General features: G+C 48.1%; 1 protein-coding gene across 4 annotated transcripts in view; it reads right to left on the reverse strand.

The window, feature by feature from the left end:
* LOC139572722 (septin-9-like) overlaps window positions 1-18,183 on the reverse strand; it is a 168,312-nt gene that overhangs the window by 83,106 nt on the left and 67,023 nt on the right. Inside the window, exons 1-2 of one of the 4 annotated variants that reach the window (XM_071395437.1) lie at window positions 9,264-9,428; window positions 7,878-8,129 (exon numbers count right to left, since the gene is read on the reverse strand). The exons of 2 other annotated variants lie outside the window; for them this stretch is intronic. In XM_071395437.1, the coding sequence (XP_071251538.1) occupies window positions 7,878-8,129; window positions 9,264-9,318 (307 nt within the window). In that variant the 5' untranslated portion in view covers window positions 9,319-9,428. Of the gene's footprint in view, window positions 1-7,877; window positions 8,130-9,263; window positions 9,429-18,183 lie in introns of those variants that run through there. One more of the 4 variants, XM_071395455.1, reaches the window with a different exon arrangement.

Genomic DNA, 18,183 nt, shown 5'->3' on the forward strand with positions numbered 1-18,183 from the left:
AGATTGGCACAAAATGTAATAGTTAAGTTGGGAAACCAGTATTTGAGTGGGCTTGCTTTGTAATGCATTGTGCAGGTCAGATTCAAAATGCCAGATGAAATGCCTTGGGAAGCAGTTGAAAAGATTGAGCAATCAATCACGTTAACAATACGTTTTCAATGCCTTATCAATGCGTTTTTACTGGACATGATTGGTAATCCCATTAACGTGAATCATCATAGAGCACAACCATTTCATTCCACTTAATTTTGTGTCCTGAAAAGCTGTCTGATTAGACAGTCTCAGACACTGATCCTTTCTCCCTGTTGAAAACCACCCAGAATGTGTTGAATTCTGAAGCTCCCATACATTCTAATAATCCCCTCTAGATATGGTATGTTCAGAAGACATGTTTTAGGTTATATAACGTGCACTAACCAATTGAGGGGTATTCAGGAAAAACAACCACAGCTAGATCACAGTTTTCTTAATTCTGGTTTTCCACAGTATGTGAAAGACTTGATGAATGTCCCAAATGGCACCCTATTTCCTATGGGCCCCGGTCAAAAGTAGTGCACTAAATAGCAAATAGGAAGATGCCATATGGGATGCAACCTTGGATCTCTACCTCTGGTCTAATTGCTGCCCTGCCTGTCAGAAACTGAGCCTATAAAAAGAGGTAGACCCTTCATTTAGTTGTCATGGTAGCATTGGCTTGTACTGCAGACTGAGGGAAGATACTTCCTGAGGGGAGGGGATAGCCCAGCATAACATAACTAAGAACTGACTGTCATATGATGACATAAAATAACCCCTTGTGTTATTCATATCAACCATTAGTGTAACACAAAATAAGTACTTAAAGAATGATCTAAGATCAGATTGTTTTACCTCCAATACTGACCTGAACCACTCATGGAGAAAAGAGTATATCTGACCCTAAATCAGTGGTTAAAGGCAACTTCTACTACATTGGCAGTGAGGAGAGGGTTAAAGCTGAGAGCAGGGCAGGCACTGAAGATCCTCTCCTCCTCTGTAAAGAGAAGAGATGCCAGGCTGTGTGGATATCCACTCCTCCTCTGTTAAGAGAAGAGAGGCCAGGCTGTGTGTGGATATCCACTCCTCTGTAAAGAGAAGAGAGGCCAGGCTGTGTGGATATCCACTCCTCCTCTGTAAAGAGAAGAGATGCCAGGCTGTGTGGATATCCACTCCTCCTCTGTAAAGAGAAGAGAGGCCAGGCTGTGTGTGGATATCCACTCCTCTGTAAAGAGAAGAGAGGCCAGGCTGTGTGTGGATATCCTCTCCTCCTCTGTAAAGAGAAGAGAGGCCAGGCTGTGTGGATATCCACTCCTCCTATGTAAAGAGAAGAGAGGCCAGGCTGTGTGGATATCCACTCCTCCTCTGTAAAGAGAACAGAGGCCAGGCTGTGTGGATATCCACTCCTGCTCTGTAAAGAGAAGAGAGGCCAGGCTGTGTGGATATCCACTCCTGCTCTGTAAAGAGAAGAGAGGCCAGGCTGTGTGGATATCCACTCCTCCTCTGTAAAGAGAAGAGAGTCCAGGCTGTGTGGATATCCACTCCTCCTCTGTAAAGAGAAGAGAGGCCAGGCTGTGTGTGGATATCCACTCCTCCTCTGTAAAGAGAAGAGAGGCCAGGCTGTGTGGATATCCACTCCTCCTCTGTAAAGAGAAGAGAGGCCAGGCTGTGTGGATATCCACTCCTCCCCTGTAAAGAGAAGAGAGGCCAGGCTGTGTGGATATCCACTCCTCCTATGTAAAGAGAAGAGAGGCCAGGCTGTGTGGATATCCACTCCTCTGTAAAGAGAAGAGAGGCCAGGCTGTGTGGATATCCACTCCTCCTCTGTAAAGAGAAGAGAGGCCAGGCTGTGTGTGGATATCCACTCCTCCTCTGTAAAGAGAAGAGAGGCCAGGCTGTGTGGATATCCTCTCCTCCTCTGTAAAGAGAAGAGAGGCCAGGCTGTGTGGATATCCACTCCTCCTCTGTGAAGAGAAGAGAGTCCAGGCTGTGTGTGGATATCCACTCCTCCTCTGTAAAGAGAAGAGAGGCCAGGCTGTGTGTGGATATCCACTCCTCTGTAAAGAGAAGAGATGCCAGGCTGTGTGGATATCCACTCCTCCTCTGTAAAGAGAAGAGAGGCCAGTCTGTGTGTGGATATCCACTCCTCCTCTGTAAAGAGAAGAGAGGCCAGGCTGTGTGGATATCCACTCCTGCTCTGTAAAGAGAAGAGAGGCCAGGCTGTGTGGATATCCACTCCTCCTCTGTAAAGAGAAGAGAGTCCAGGCTGTGTGGATATCCACTCCTCCTCTGTAAAGAGAAGAGAGGCCAGGCTGTGTGTGGATATCCACTCCTCCTCTGTAAAGAGAAGAGAGGCCAGGCTGTGTGGATATCCACTCCTCCTCTGTAAAGAGAAGAGAGGCCAGGCTGTGTGGATATCCACTCCTCCTCTGTAAAGAGAAGAGAGGCCAGGCTGTGTGGATATCCACTCCTCCTATGTAAAGAGAAGAGAGGCCAGGCTGTGTGGATATCCACTCCTCTGTAAAGAGAAGAGAGGCCAGGCTGTGTGGATATCCACTCCTCCTCTGTAAAGAGAAGAGAGGCCAGGCTGTGTGTGGATATCCACTCCTCTGTAAAGAGAAGAGAGGCCAGGCTGTGTGGATATCCTCTCCTCCTCTGTAAAGAGAAGAGAGGCCAGGCTGTGTGTGGATATCCACTCCTCCTCTGTGAAGAGAAGATAGTCCAGGCTGTGTGTGGATATCCACTCCTCCTCTGTAAAGAGAAGAGAGGCCAGGCTGTGTGTGGATATCCACTCCTCTGTAAAGAGAAGAGATGCCAGGCTGTGTGGATATCCACTCCTCCTCTGTAAAGAGAAGAGAGGCCAGTCTGTGTGTGGATATCCACTCCTCCTCTGTAAAGAGAAGAGAGGCCAGGCTGTGTGGATATCCACTCCTGCTCTGTAAAGAGAAGAGAGGCCAGGCTGTGTGGATATCCACTCCTCCTCTGTAAAGAGAAGAGAGTCCAGGCTGTGTGGATATCCACTCCTCCTCTGTAAAGAGAAGAGAGGCCAGGCTGTGTGTGGATATCCACTCCTCCTCTGTAAAGAGAAGAGAGGCCAGGCTGTTTGTGGATATCCACTCCTCCTCTGTAAAGAGAAGAGAGGCCAGGCTGTGTGGATATCCACTCCTCCTCTGTAAAGAGAAGAGAGGCCAGGCTGTGTGAATATCCACTCCTGCTCTGTAAAGAGAAGAGAGGCCAGGCTGTGTGTGGATATCCACTCCTCCTCTGTAAAGAGAAGAGAGGCCAGTCTGTGTGTGGATATCCACTCCTCCTCTGTAAAGAGAAGAGAGTCCAGGCTGTGTGGATATCCTCTCCTCCTCTGTAAAGAGAAGAGATGCCAGGCTGTGTGTGGATATCCACTCCTCCTCTGTAAAGAGAAGAGAGGCCAGGCTGTGTGGATATCCACTCCACTCCTCCTCTGTAAAGAGAAGAGGCCAGGCTGTGTGGATATCCACTCCTCCTCTGTATAGAGAAGAGAGGCCAGGCTGTGTGGATATCCACTCCTCTGTAAAGAGAAGAGAGGCTAGGCTGTGTGGATATCCACTCCTCCTCTGTAAAGAGAAGAGAGGCCAGGCTGTGTGGATATCCACTCCTCCTCTGTATAGAGAAGAGAGGCCAGGCTGTGTGTATATCCACTCCTCTGTAAAGAGAAGAGAGGCCAGTCTGTGTGTGGATATCCTCTCCTCCTCTGTCTACCCAAACAATTTCACCCACCACAGAAATCTGCTCTCTCTCTCTCTCTGGAATTTCCTCTCACTGCCTAAACGCCCTCAGAATGTAAAAGACAGTAAGAAAGAGAGAGAACGTAAAAGACAGAAAGAAAGAGTGTGTGTGTGTGTGTGTGTGTGCGTGCGTGCGTGCGTGTGGGTGTGGATGTGTGTGTGTGTGTGTGTGTGTGTGTGTGGGAGGGGGGGACTACTTCACTCCACGGCTCTGGAGCAGTGGGACCTTGCCTGACCCCTCACCCTCCATGGATTCCTCTGATCTGTCGATCACGACATACATTCAGTCTGAAACTGGCAGCCTAGAGGTCATTTGTGTGACTTCAAAATGTACAAATCAAATTCATCACCGATTGGATCATCTCTAACAAATCTAACCAGTCAGAGTATCAACGTTAATAACGTCATCATGTAGGCCGGCTCTGGTCCAACCACTCGGTTTCTGGGACCAGTCAGAATGTCCAGAAAGTGTTCGCATTCTCGAGATTGTAGTGGAAGGAAGCAAATCCAGACTCCTAGTGGAGAAGAAAGGTCCGTTTGGCTGGAGTGATGTAAATGGGTAGCCAGGCAGAGTGGGACCTACATTAATGTTGAACTCTAGTTTGTTTACGAAGACTATTCCTAAATCATTGCTGTTCTCCTGAGGTGGCTGCCATCTTCAGCAGCAGTACTACAGAACATAAGATCAACCTAAGAGCCCCTTCAATAGAGCACAAACTCACATATTCAGACATTGGCTGGCTCTCGCGTCATACTCATCGCCAAACCCACTGGCTCCAGGTCATCTACAAGACTCTGCTAGGTAAAGCCTCGCCTTATCTCAGCTCACTGGTCACCATAGCAGCACCCACCCGTAGCACGCGCTCAAGCAGGTATATCTCACTGGTCACCCCCAAAGCCAATTCTTCCTTTGGCCTCCTCTCCTTCCAGTTCTCTGCTGCCAATGACTGGAACGAATTGCAAAAATTACTGAAGCTGGAGACTTATATCTGCCTGACTAACTTTAAGCACCAGCTGTCAGAGCAGCTCACAGATCACTGCACCTGTACATAGCTCATCTGTAAATAGCCCATCCAATCTACCTCATCCCCATACTGTATTTATTTATTTATTTATCTTGCTCCTTTGCATCCCAGTATCTCTACTTGCACATTCATCTTCTGCACATCTATCACTCCAGTGTTTAATTGCTATATTGTAATTACTTCGCCACCATGGCCTATTTATTGCCTTACCTCTCTTATCCTACCTCATTTGCACATGCTGTATATAGACTTTTCAACTGTATTATTGATTGTATGTTTGTTTATTCCATATGTAACTTTGTGTTGTTGTATGTGTCGAACTGCTTTGCTTTATCTTGGCCAGGTCGCAGTTGCAAATGAGAACTTGTTCTCAACTAGCCTACCTGTCACGCCCTGACCTTAGAGAGACTTTTTTATTCTCTATTTGGTTAGGTCAGGGTGTGACTTGCGTGGGCAAATCTATGTTTCTATTTCTTGGTTGGCCTAGTATGGTTCCCAATCAGAGGCAGCTGTGTATCGTTGTCTCTGATTGGGGATCATACTTAGGCAGCCCTTTTTCCCACCTTAGATTGTGGGATCTTGTTTTTGTTACTGTGTAGCCTGCAGAACGTAACGTTCGTTTATCTTTTGTTGTTTTTTTGGTGTTCATCAAAATAAAGAAAGATGTACGCTTACCACGCTGCGCCTTGGTCTCATTCCAACAACGGACGTGACACTACCTGGTTAAATAAAGGTGAAATCAAATCAAATAAATAAGTAGAATGTATTCTAATTCACAATGTCTGCCACTTAGCAGACATTCTTATCCTGGTCAGTAGACCCAGGGTTGTGTCAGGATGAGGTCATAGCTGAGGTCATGTCTGAGGTCATCACCAGGCTGTGGGAGCACCCTGTCCTCTGAGTCTCCTACTACCACAGTACCCTGTCCTCTGAGTCTCCTACTACCACAGTACCCTGTCCTCTGAGTCTCCTACTACCACAGTACCCTGTCCTCTGAGTCTCCTACTACCACAGTACCCTGTCCTCTGAGTCTCCTACTACCACAGTGCCCTGTCCTGAGTCTCCTACTACCACAGTGCCCTGTCCGCTGAGTCTCCTACTACCACAGTACACTGTCCTGAGTCTCCTACTACCACAATGCCCTGTCCTGAGTCTCCTACTACCACAGTGCCCTGTTCTGAGTCTCCTACTACCACAGCACCCTGTCCCCTGAGTCTCCTACTACCACAGTGCCCTGTTCTGAGTCTCCTACTACCACAGTGCCCTGTTCTGAGTCTCCTACTACCACAGCACCCTGTCCCGAGTCTCCTACTACAGCAGCACCCTGTCCCGAGTCTCCTACTACCACAGCACCCTGTCCTGAGTCTCCTACTACCACAGTGCCCTGTCCTGAGTCTCCTACTACCACAGTGCCCTGTCCTCTGAGTCTCCTACTACCACAGTGCCCTGTCCTGAGTCTCCTACTACCACAGTACCCTGTCCTGAGTCTCCTACTACCACAGCACCCTGTCCTGAGTCTCCTACTACCACAGTGCCCTGTCCTCTGAGTCCCCTACTACCACAGTACCCTGTCCTGAGTCTCCTACTACCAAAACACCCTGTCCTCTGAGCCTCCTACTTCCACAGCACCCTGTCCTCTGAGTCTCCTACTTCCACAGCACCCTGTCCTCTGAGTCTCCTACTACCACAGCACCCTGTCCTCTGAGTCTCCTACTTCCACAGCACCCTGTCCTCTGAGTCTCCTACTACCACAGCACCCTGTCCTCTGAGTCTCCTACTTCCACAGCACCCTGTCCTCTGAGTTTCCTACTACCACAGTGCCCTGTCCTGAGTCTCCTACTACCATAGTACCCTGTCCTGAGTCTCCTACTCCCACAGCACCCTGTCCCGAGTCTCCTACTACCACAGTGCCCTGTCCTGAGTCTCCTACTCCCACAGCACCCTGTCCCGAGTCTCCTACTACCATAGTACCCTGTCCTGAGTCTCCTACTCCCACAGCACCCTGTCCCGAGTCTCCTACTACCATAGTACCCTGTCCTGAGCCTCCTACTTCCACAGCACCCTGTCCTCTGAGTCTCCTACTACCACAGCACCCTGTCCTCTGAGTCTCCTACTTCCACAGCACCCTGTCCTCTGAGTTTCCTACTACCACAGTGCCCTGTCCTGAGTCTCCTACTCCCACAGCACCCTGTCCCGAGTCTCCTACTACCACAGCACCCTGTCCTCTGAGTCTCCTACTACCACAGTGCCCTGTCCTCTGAGTCTCCTACTACCACAGATAGTTACCATCCTTTAGGTTTTCACTCCAACCCTAATCTAGCACATCTGATTCTAATAATTAGCTGGTTGACAAACTGAACCATTTTAGTTACAACTGGGGTTGGAGCGAAAACCTACAGGAGGATAGCTTTCCAGGAACAGGGTTGGAGACCCCTGAGTTAGGATGACCGTTTGGAAGAGTGACACATTTAACCTCATACAGTAGTGACAGTCAGAGACACCTTTCTTTCTATGTCTCCTTTGTGTTCATCACGTCACAGACATCGGAGACTGAAGCACACACACACACACACACACACACACACACACACACACACACACACACACACACACACACACACACACACACACACACACACACACACACACACACACACACACACACACACACACACACACACACACACACACACACACACACACACACACACACACACACACGTTCTGCATAATTGAGTTGTGACACAAAACACTGGGACACAGTCATGTATTCAGCATTCCCAAATCAGGAGGCATCCCACACTACTGGAAAGGAAAGACAGTAGCCCATTAGCTTTGACAACAACCGAAAGAAAAATGTTTTTAACACAGACTTATACAAGCACTTTGACAGCATTCCAGTCAGCATCTGACAGCTTTTCTTCACTTTCCTCATCATTTCTCCTCCTCTTCCTGTACTCCTTTCCTTCATCTCAACTATTGTTTGTGTTCAGTCTTTCTTCAGAAACTGAAACCAGTATGCCACTGGTTGCAGCAGGCAGTTACAGGGAGTGAGCAGTGAGCACATAGCACATACCACTAGATACCTGGTGTTGACAGGGATCAGCTCTGGACAGGTGTGGATGCGTACCTAATGGGCATGTGTTTGTGAAGTACGCAGGTAGATGCAGACATGGGAGAGGTGTCAGCCTGTCAGTAAAGCCCACGGCTGGAGACGTACAGAGGATGGACGAGGCACTGAGAGACGAAAAGGAGGAGGAGAAGGAGGAGAGGGATGACAGAGGGAATCTGTGCCAGGGGCAGAGAGATGAAAAGGGGAAGAAAGCCACTAAAAAGGAGGGAGGGATGTAGGAAAAGAGAGAGGTAGAAAAGGTGGTGGTAGGATGGGGGAGGGAGAAGAGAGCCAGGTGTTACTCTCACAGCCGTGGTCAGTTGCTGAGTTTCTTTTAAAGGGATCTCTCTCTTTCCCTCTCCTTCTCTCTTGCTAGGGGTGGAGGGAGATTTCACTGGAGGTACTATTGTGTATCCCCTGTAGGAAATTTGGTCTATAAATAGTTTGATTTGATTTGTGTTTTCGTAGTGAGGATGTCTCAATAAAGAGCAGTAAAAAGTCAAGTTTCTCTCTCTCTCTCTCTCTCTCTCTGTCTCTCTCTCTCTCTCTCTCTCTCCTTTAGAGAGCCTTATAAAGAGCTGCTAAATCAATAGCACACTGTGCTCTGAACTGAACACTCTCTCACACACCATATGCCCACATGACCTCCATGGCTGACACACACGCAGCTCACAGCAGCTACAGAAAGAGAGAGAGAATAGTTGACCTGAAGAAGCAGTTGAAAAGGCAGCATTCCAAAGGTAATGTTCCATTTCAATACCCACATTCAACATATAGAACTCTCATGTTCCATTTCAATACCCACATTCAACATATAGAACTCTCATGTTCCATTTCAATACCCACATTCAACATATAGAACTCTCATGTTCCATTTCAATACCCACATTCAACATATAGAACTCTCATGTTCCATTTCAATACCCACATTCAACATATAGAACTCTCATGTTCCATTTCAATACCCACATTCAACATATAGAACTCTCATGTTCCATTTCAATACCCACATTCAACATATAGAACTCTCATGTTCCATTTCAATACCCACATTCAACATATAGAACTCTCATGTTCCATTTCAATACCCACATTTAACATATAGAACTCTCATGTTCCATTTCAATACCCACATTCAACATATAGAACTCTCATGTTCCATTTCAATACCCACATTCAACATATAGAACTCTCAATGAAAAATACTCTCTATTTAAAAAAAGATATAATACAAAGTTTGGATATGATGTGTCCTCATGGCAGGACTGAAGATGTTCCCTAAAAGAGCAGTAAAGAAAAGACAGAGAGACAGAAAAAGAGGAGAAGAAGAGTCCAAAAGAGAAGACTAACCTTCAAAGTCTGATAGGATTCCTTCCAAGTGAGCATTGACAGTGGAATCAGACATTTTGTGGTTGAATCTGAGGGAGCAGGAATCCCTTATTCCCACGCAAGGCAAAGTCTCCCAGACGCTGTCTCCCGCTTTAAACAAATCCCAAATTAGGAGCCCATGCGGGGGGGGGGGGGGGGCAGACAGAGGTAGCAGCTCACTGATCCAAGAGTCCCTTTTTTAAATCCACCAACTTTTTTCCCTCCCTCTCTTCTCGTCCTCCTCCTCCCTCTTCCACTTTCAGAGCTGCTGTTGTTGCTGCAGAGCTTGGAATGAGAGAGCGATGACAACCCCCCACACCCTCTCTCTCACTCTCTCCAATTCTCTCTCGCTCTCTCTTTCTTCCTCCCTCCTTCCCTCCCTCCCTACTCCTTCCCTCTCTCTTGCTTTTCTTCCAGTGGTCTCTGCCTGTATTTACTCCTGTGTTATTCCTGCTAGTGAAGATGTATCACAGCCACTCTTCATACAGACGCACACCCACACACATTAGAACACATGCACATTCACACGTGTGTGCACATACTCATGGGTAGACTCACCTGTTTTATCTTCCACAAGTATACACTAACTGTAAATATACACAACTTTGAAGCAAGGAACACAACTTTGAAGCAATTCAGATTCTCTGTATGCAACACTGTGAGGAAAATAAAAACCGTTGATGGAAATATACAGAGCCTCCAGAAAGTATTCACACCCCTTAAATGTTCCTCATTTTGTTGTGTTACAAAGTGGGATTAAATGGATGTAATTGTCATTTTTTTGTCAACGATCTAAACAAAATACTCCGTAATGTCAAAGCGGAAGAAAACTCCAACATTTGTAAAAAGTGTATTAAAAATAAAACACTAATATATCTTGATTAGATACTGTAAGTATTCAACCTCCTGAGTCAATACATGTTAGAATCACATTAGGCAGCAATTACAGCTGTGAGTCTTTCTGGGTAAGTCTCTGAGAGCTTTTATACAACGGGTGGGTCTAATCCTGAATGCTGATTGGTTAAAAGCGCATTCCAGCCGGTGTCTATTCCACAAATTACCACCAGCTAGATCTATTACGTTAAAATGCCTATTTACTCTGTTCCATCTGACTGTGCAATCCACTGTCTCATCAGCCCAGGCAGGGTGTCACGCCCTGACCTTAGAGAACCTTTTTATGTCCCTATTTGGTTTGGTCAGGGTGTGATTTGGGGTGGGCATTCTATGTTTTGTTTTCTATGTTTCTTTATTACTATGTTTTGGCCGGGTATGGTTCTCAATCAGGGACAGCTGTCTATCGTTGTCTCTGATTGGGAACCATACTTAGGTAGCCCTTTTTCCCTCCTTTCGGTGTGGGTAGTTAACTTTGTTTGTGGCACTAATGCCCTGTAAGCTTCACGGTTGTTTTTCGTTTGTTGGCGACATTTTGAAATAAAAAGGAAAATGTACGCTGACCACGCTGTACCTTGGTCTTCTTCCAGCAACGGCCGTGACACAGGGACGTTATGCATTTGATCTCCACTATAAAAAGCATCTAGTTTACTTTTCAACAGCGGAGATTTGTATAAACCTTACTGTCTGTTTCTCCGACATTTGCAACATTGTTTCAATATTCAAATTCAATCTCCAACTGTCCCATATTAATGAATGTGTAGGGGTCGGGATGAGAGAGAGAGACAGGCAGCGTTCTCAGCCAAACGAAATCATGAATCAGCTGGCATCATTTTTATGGATATATACAAAGAAATGTCAATTGAAAAAAGGTCAAACGAAACGAAGTGCAGCTAGTTTGCAGTCTTTCCAGCTTCAGTTTGAAGTTATTGTGTTAGCTGTGTTGTTGGCTAGCTCCTCTGAACACCACAACAGTGACCTAACAAGAGAGCACATTTTCTATGCCAGGCGAAATCTCGCCTCATTAGCTCATTGTTATGGATGTATCCAAATACATGTCACTAGAAAACAGCTTAAACAAATGCAGCTACTGTTGTTATTATTTGCACTGTTTGACGTGACTGTAAGTTAGCCATAGTTGGCTAGCTAGCAAACAAGGTAAAAGAATGTTGCAGCCAGAATGGCAATGGAACATTTAGAACGAACGACTGGGTCGTGTCCATAAATACAGAACAAAAAGACTGAAGGACTGGGTCGCGTCCCTGGCAACCAAACCAATAGAACGAACAACCACCGGCTTGGGTAGCAACCCAAGATTTGTTTCGGGACTATATCCTGTGGAACGATGAAATAGTATGAATACATTCATCAAAATAACATTTTTAATGAAAATATGTAAATCATTATTTGAATATGTTGGTAACCTGTTGTATAAAAGTGATAATGCCCTAGGAGCTGGAGTTTGGAGGAGATATTGGCACGGTTTGCCCTAACAACACCCGTGCCAATATATCCTCCAAACACCGGCTTCTCCGGCATTATCACTTATTCCACACCTGGATTGTGCAACATTTGCCCATTATTCTTTATATAATTCTTCAAGCTCTGTCAAATTTGTTGTTGATCATTGCTAGACAACCGTTTTCAGGTCTTGCCATATATTTTCAAGCAGATTTAAGTCAAAAGTGCAACTCAGCCACTCATTCTCTGTCTTGGTAAGCAACTCCAGTTAGATTTGGCCTTGTGATTTGGCCTTGTGTTTTAGGTTATTGTCCTGGCGAAAGGTAAATTCATCTCCCAGTGTCTGGTGCAAAGCAGACTGAACCAGGTTTCCCTCTAGGATTTTGCCTGTGCTTAGTTCTAGTTCACTATGGTCGAGCCTGTTCCAGCACCACTATGGTCTAGCCTGTTCCAGCACCACTATGGTCTAGCCTGTTCCAGCACCACTATGGTCTAGCCTGTTCCAGCACCACTATGGTCTAGCCTGTTCCAGCACCACTATGGTCGAGCCTGTTCCAGCACCACTATGGTCGAGCCTGTTCCAGCACCACTATGGTCTAGCCTGTTCCAGCACCACTATGGTCGAGCCTGTTCCAGCACCACTATGGTCGAGCCTGTTCCAGCACCACTATGGTCGAGCCTGTTCCAGCACCACTATGGTCGAGCCTGTTCCAGCACCACTATGGTCGAGCCTGTTCCAGCACCACTATGGTCGAGCCTGTTCCAGCACCACTATGGTCGAGCCTGTTCCAGCACCACTATGGTCTAGCCTGTTCCAGCACCACTATGGTCTAGCCTGTTCCAGCACCACTATGGTCTAGCCTGTTCCAGCACCACTATGGTCTAGCCTGTTCCAGCACCACTATGGTCGAGCCTGTTCCAGCACCACTATGGTCGAGCCTGTTCCAGCACCACTATGGTCGAGCCTGTTCCAGCACCACTATGGTCTAGCCTGTTCCAGCACCACTATGGTCGAGCCTGTTCCAGCACCACTATGGTCGAGCCTGTTCCAGCACCACTATGGTCGAGCCTGTTCCAGCACCACTATGGTCGAGCCTGTTCCAGCACCACTATGGTCGAGCCTGTTCCAGCACCACTATGGTCGAGCCTGTTCCAGCACCACTATGGTCGAGCCTGTTCCAGCACCACTATGGTCGAGCCTGTTCCAGCACCACTATGGTCGAGCCTGTTCCACCATCACTATGGTCGAGCCTGTTCCAGCACCACTATGGTCGAGCCTGTTCCAGCATCACTATGGTCGAGCCTGTTCCAGCACCACTATGGTCGAGCCTGTTCCAGCACCACTATGGTCGAGCCTGTTCCAGCACCACGATGGTCGAGCCTGTTCCAGCACCACTATGGTCGAGCCTGATCCAGCACCACTATGGTCGAGCCTGTTCCAGCATCACTATGGTCGAGCCTGTTCCAGCACCACTATGGTCGAGCCTGTTCCAGCACCACTATGGTCGAGCCTGTTCCAGCACCACTATGGTCGAGCCTGTTCCAGCACCACTATGGTCGAGCCTGTTCCAGCACCACTATGGTCGAGCCTGTTCCAGCACCACTATGGTCGAGCCTGTTCCAGCACCACTATGGTCGAGCCTGTTCCAGCACCACTATGGTCGAGCCTGTTCCAGCACCACTATGGTCGAGCCTGTTCCAGCACCACTATGGTCGAGCCTGTTCCAGCACTACTATGGTCGAGCCTGTTCCAGCACCACTATGGTCAGTGGAAGAGATCTTCAGATAATAAATAAGTTGGGTAATGATTTAAGGACCATGTGAACTTCCTTCTCTGTGTGTGTGTGTGTGTGTGTGTGCGTGTGCGTGTGCATGTGTGAGTGTCTGCATGTGTGTAAGAGTCTGTTAATGAGTCTGTGTAAGGGTTTGTGTATGAGTCTGTGTAAGAGTCTGTGTATGGGGTCTGTGTAAGGGTTTGTGTATGAGTCTGTGTAAGAGTCGGTGTATGAGTCTGTGTAAGAGTCTGGGTATGAGTCTGTGTATGAGTCTGTGTAAGAGTCTGTGTAAGAGTCTGTGTATGAGTCTGTGTAAGAGTCGGTGTATGAGTCGGTGTATGAGTCTGTGTAAGAGTCTGTGTAAGAGTCGGTGTATGAGTCTGTGTATGAGTCTGGGTATGAGTCGGTGTATGAGTCTGTGTAAGAGTCGGTGTATGAGTCTGTGTAAGAGTCGGTGTATGAGTCTGTGTAAGAGTCGGTGTATGAGTCTGTGTATGAGTCTGGGTGCATGTGTAAGAAACTGAATTATCTATATTGGATTCTTTCACCTACAAAAGTCTGTCACAAGCCTGAAGCAACTATTTCCATTCTAGTCTTTTAAAGCCCAGACTCTGTTGGTGGTTTCCGTAGTGTAAGCTGTGTAAAGTGCCTGGGGCCACCAACGGCTAAGCAGCCAGAGAGTAGACCGACAGAATACAGGCGTACAGGGATTGAGTACTGAGGGTGAACCTGTGGCTATGGGGATTAATACATCACTAACTAGACCTGTCCCGCTCTGCTCACAGACTGTGTGTATGAGGGTACATCCTCTCTGTCGGAGCGGGAGTGTGTTAGTGTGTATGAGGGTACACCCTCTCTGTTGGAGCGGGAGTGTGTTAGTGTGTGTGAGGGTACATCCTCTCTGTCAGAGCGGGAGTGTGTTAGTGTGTGTGAGGGTACATCCTCTCTGTCGGAGCGGGAGTGTGTTAGTGTGTGTGAGGGTACATCCTCTCTGTCAGAGCGGGAGTGTGTTAGTGTGTGTGAGGGTACATCCTCTCTGTCAGAGCGGGAGTGTGTTAGTGTGTGTGAGGGTACATCCTCTCTGTCGGAGCGGGAGTGTGTTAGTGTGTGTGAGGGTACATCCTCTCTGTCAGAGCGGGAGTGTGTTAGTGTGTGTGAGGGTACATCCTCTCTGTCAGAGCGGGAGTGTGTTAGTGTGTGTGAGGGTACATCCTCTCTGTCGGAGCGGGAGTGTGTTAGTGTGTATGAGGGTACATCCTCTCTGTCGGAGCGGGAGTGTGTTAGTGTGTGTGAGGGTACATCCTCTCTGTCAGAGCGGGAGTGTGTTAGTGTGTGTGAGGGTACATCCTCTCTGTCGGAGCGGGAGTGTGTTAGTGTGTGTGAGGGTACATCCTCTCTGTCGGAGCGGGAGTGTGTTAGTGTGTGTGAGGGTACATCCTCTCTGTCGGAGCGGGAGTGTGTTAGTGTGTGTGAGGGTACATCCTCTCTGTCAGAGCGGGAGTGTGTTAGTGTGTGTGAGGGTACATCCTCTCTGTCGGAGCGGGAGTGTGTTAGTGTGTGTGAGGGTACATCCTCTCTGTCGGAGCGGGAGTGTGTTAGTGTGTGTGATGGTACATCCTCTCTGTCGGAGCGGGAGTGTGTTAGTGTGTATGAGGGTACATCCTCTCTGTCGGAGCGGGAGTGTGTTAGTGTGTGTGAGGGTACATCCTCTCTGTCGGAGCGGGAGTGTGTTAGTGTGTGTGAGGGTACATCCTCTCTGTCGGAGCGGGAGTGTGTTAGTGTGTGTGAGGGTACATCCTCTCTGTCGGAGCGGGAGTGTGTTAGTGTGTGTGAGGGTACATCCTCTCTGTCGGAGCGGGAGTGTGTTAGTGTGTGTGAGGGTACATCCTCTCTGTCGGAGCGGGAGTGTGTTAGTGTGTGTGAGGGTACATCCTCTCTGTCGGAGCGGGAGTGTGTTAGTGTGTGTGAGGGTACATCCTCTCTGTCGGAGCGGGAGTGTGTTAGTGTGTATGAGGGTACATCCTCTCTGTCGGAGCGGGAGTGTGTTAGTGTGTGTGAGGGTACATCCTCTCTGTCAGAGCGGGAGTGTGTTAGTGTGTGTGAGGGTACATCCTCTCTGTCAGAGCGGGAGTGTGTTAGTGTGTGTGAGGGTACATCCTCTCTGTCAGAGCGGGAGTGTGTTAGTGTGTGTGATGGTACATCCTCTCTGTCGGAGCGGGAGTGTGTTAGTGTGTGTGAGGGTACATCCTCTCTGTCGGAGCGGGAGTGTGTTAGTGTGTGTGAGGGTACATCCTCTCTGTCGGAGCGGGAGTGTGTTAGTGTGTGTGAGGGTACATCCTCTCTGTCGGAGCGGGAGTGTGTTAGTGTGTGTGTGTCGCTTGCAGCAAAGAGTCAAAGAAAGAATGATCAATTACTGTAGATGTTAGAAGATAGGAAGATAGAAGGTACCGCTAAAACTTTACAGTCAGGCTATTTTTATTTTTTTTACATTTCAAAAAAAACGAATTATAATATAACACATAATACATATTGCAAAAATGTACTTTAGTACACTAATGACAGAATGTGCAATATGTATTATGTATGTGACTATATGAGAAGTGTACAATGTTTATGACAGGGGTGCAATGTACGTATTATGTTGGGTATGTCATGACCAGTGTCTATTTTCTATACAGCAGTACTGTGTGTCTGAGACAATTTCCCCCTCGGGACATTATCCTATCCCATCCTATCCTAATGAACATGTCAGTTACTTCCTGTTGCATGCATTGTTCTGGATTAGTAACATCCTGAGTGAGTACGACCTCAGCATTCAAAACCATCTTCTTTCTATATTTACAACCTGTTTCCAGTGAAAAGAGATTAAGTTGAATTTAACAAGGACAATCTTGTCCAGCAGTGAGACTATATTTCAGAATAGGAGTGTAGCTGATCATCTCTGAGTGTGTTGTTTTCTCAGTGGAAACCTGACAACACCAATAAACAGTGTAGTTAATGGCTCAAACTGGCTCAAAGTAACAACAGCAGCATTCTTCCTGAACACACACACACACACACACACACACACACACACACACACACACACACACACACACACACACACACACAGAGAGAGCTCTATCGGAAATGAGACACTTCCTCCACCAGATGTCAGTGTTGTATCTATAAAACTAGGGCTGTTGCACCAACAGTGACAGAAGTTGTTGCCCAATAGTGAGATGTGTAACTTGATAGCCATGGAGACATGTGGAGAATCCCTCTGCAGACCTTCTGGCTGTGACACACCCTCCTCCACACCTACTCTTCTGCCACATGTATCACATTCCCTGGCACACACACACACACACACACACACACACACCACAACTCCTAACACATGCTCCAAGCCCACCATGGGGCTGGAACACAGCCACTCCTGTCCCCATCCCCTGCAGGCAGCAGCTGACAGAGAGGGCTGTCTTTACTAACAGGATGATATGGATCACATGTCTATCATGGTTGTTGTGCTGCCAAACATAACCACACACATACAATCCCATGTGGGATTTAAAGGAGAAATCATTTGGTGTGGTTATGTGTCCTGTACAGGTTATGACAGTACCATAAACAATTTGGCAGACACTTTTATCCTCTTACAGTCAAGCATACATTTTTCATATGGGTGGCCCCCCACGGGAATCAAACCAACAACCCATGGCCTTGCAAGCACCATACACTAACAACTATGTCACACAGGAGTGCAACAGAATACTGTAAAGTCTGGCGCTGGTCCCTTGGGTCATTAAGGTCCAGCACAGATACAGCTGAGGTCTATTAACCTTCTCACTGAACCCCTGGGTTACATTACCCCCTCAGGTGGCTCTCTGTACCAGTGGGTACTGACCATGACCTGACCATCCCACCCCTCCCTCTAACCCACTGACCTGACCTGACCATCCCACCCCAACCCTCCCTCTAACCCACTGACCTGACCTGACCATCCCACCCCAACCCTCCCTCTAACCCACTGACCTGACCTGACCATCCCACCCCAACCCTCCCTCTAACCCACTGACCTGACCTGACCATCCCAACCCTCCCTCTAACCTACTGACCATCCCACCCCAACCCTCACTCCAACCCACTGACCTGACCTGACCATCCCACCCCAACCCTCCCTCTAACCCACTGACCTGACCTGACCATCCCACCCCAACCCTCCCTCTAACCCACTGACCTGACCTGACCATCCCACCCCAACCCTCCCTCTAACCCACTGACCTGACCTGACCATCCCACCCCAACCCTCCCTCTAACCCACTGACCATCCCACCCCAACCCTCACTCCAACCCACTGACCTGACCTGACCATCCCAACCCTCCCTCTAACCCACTGACCTCCCACCCCAACCCTCACTCTAACCCACTGACCATCCCAACCCTCCCTCTAACCCACTGACCTGACCATCCCACCCCAACCCTCCCTCTAACCCACTGACCTGACCATCCCACCCCAACCCTCCCTCTAACCCACTGACCTGACCTGACCATCCCAACCCTGCCTCTAACCCACTGACCTGACCTGACCATCCCACCCCAACCCTCCCTCTAACCCACTGACCTGACCTGACCATCCCACCCCAACCCTCCCTCTAACCCACTGACCTGACCTGACCATCCCAACCCTCCCTCTAACCCACTGACCTGACCATCCCAACCCTCCCTCTAACCCACTGACCTGACCTGACCATCCCAACCCTCCCTCTAACCCACTGACCTGACCATCCCACCCC

This window comes from Salvelinus alpinus, chromosome 1 (assembly GCF_045679555.1).
Source record: "Salvelinus alpinus chromosome 1, SLU_Salpinus.1, whole genome shotgun sequence".
Lineage (NCBI taxonomy): Eukaryota > Metazoa > Chordata > Actinopteri > Salmoniformes > Salmonidae > Salvelinus > Salvelinus alpinus.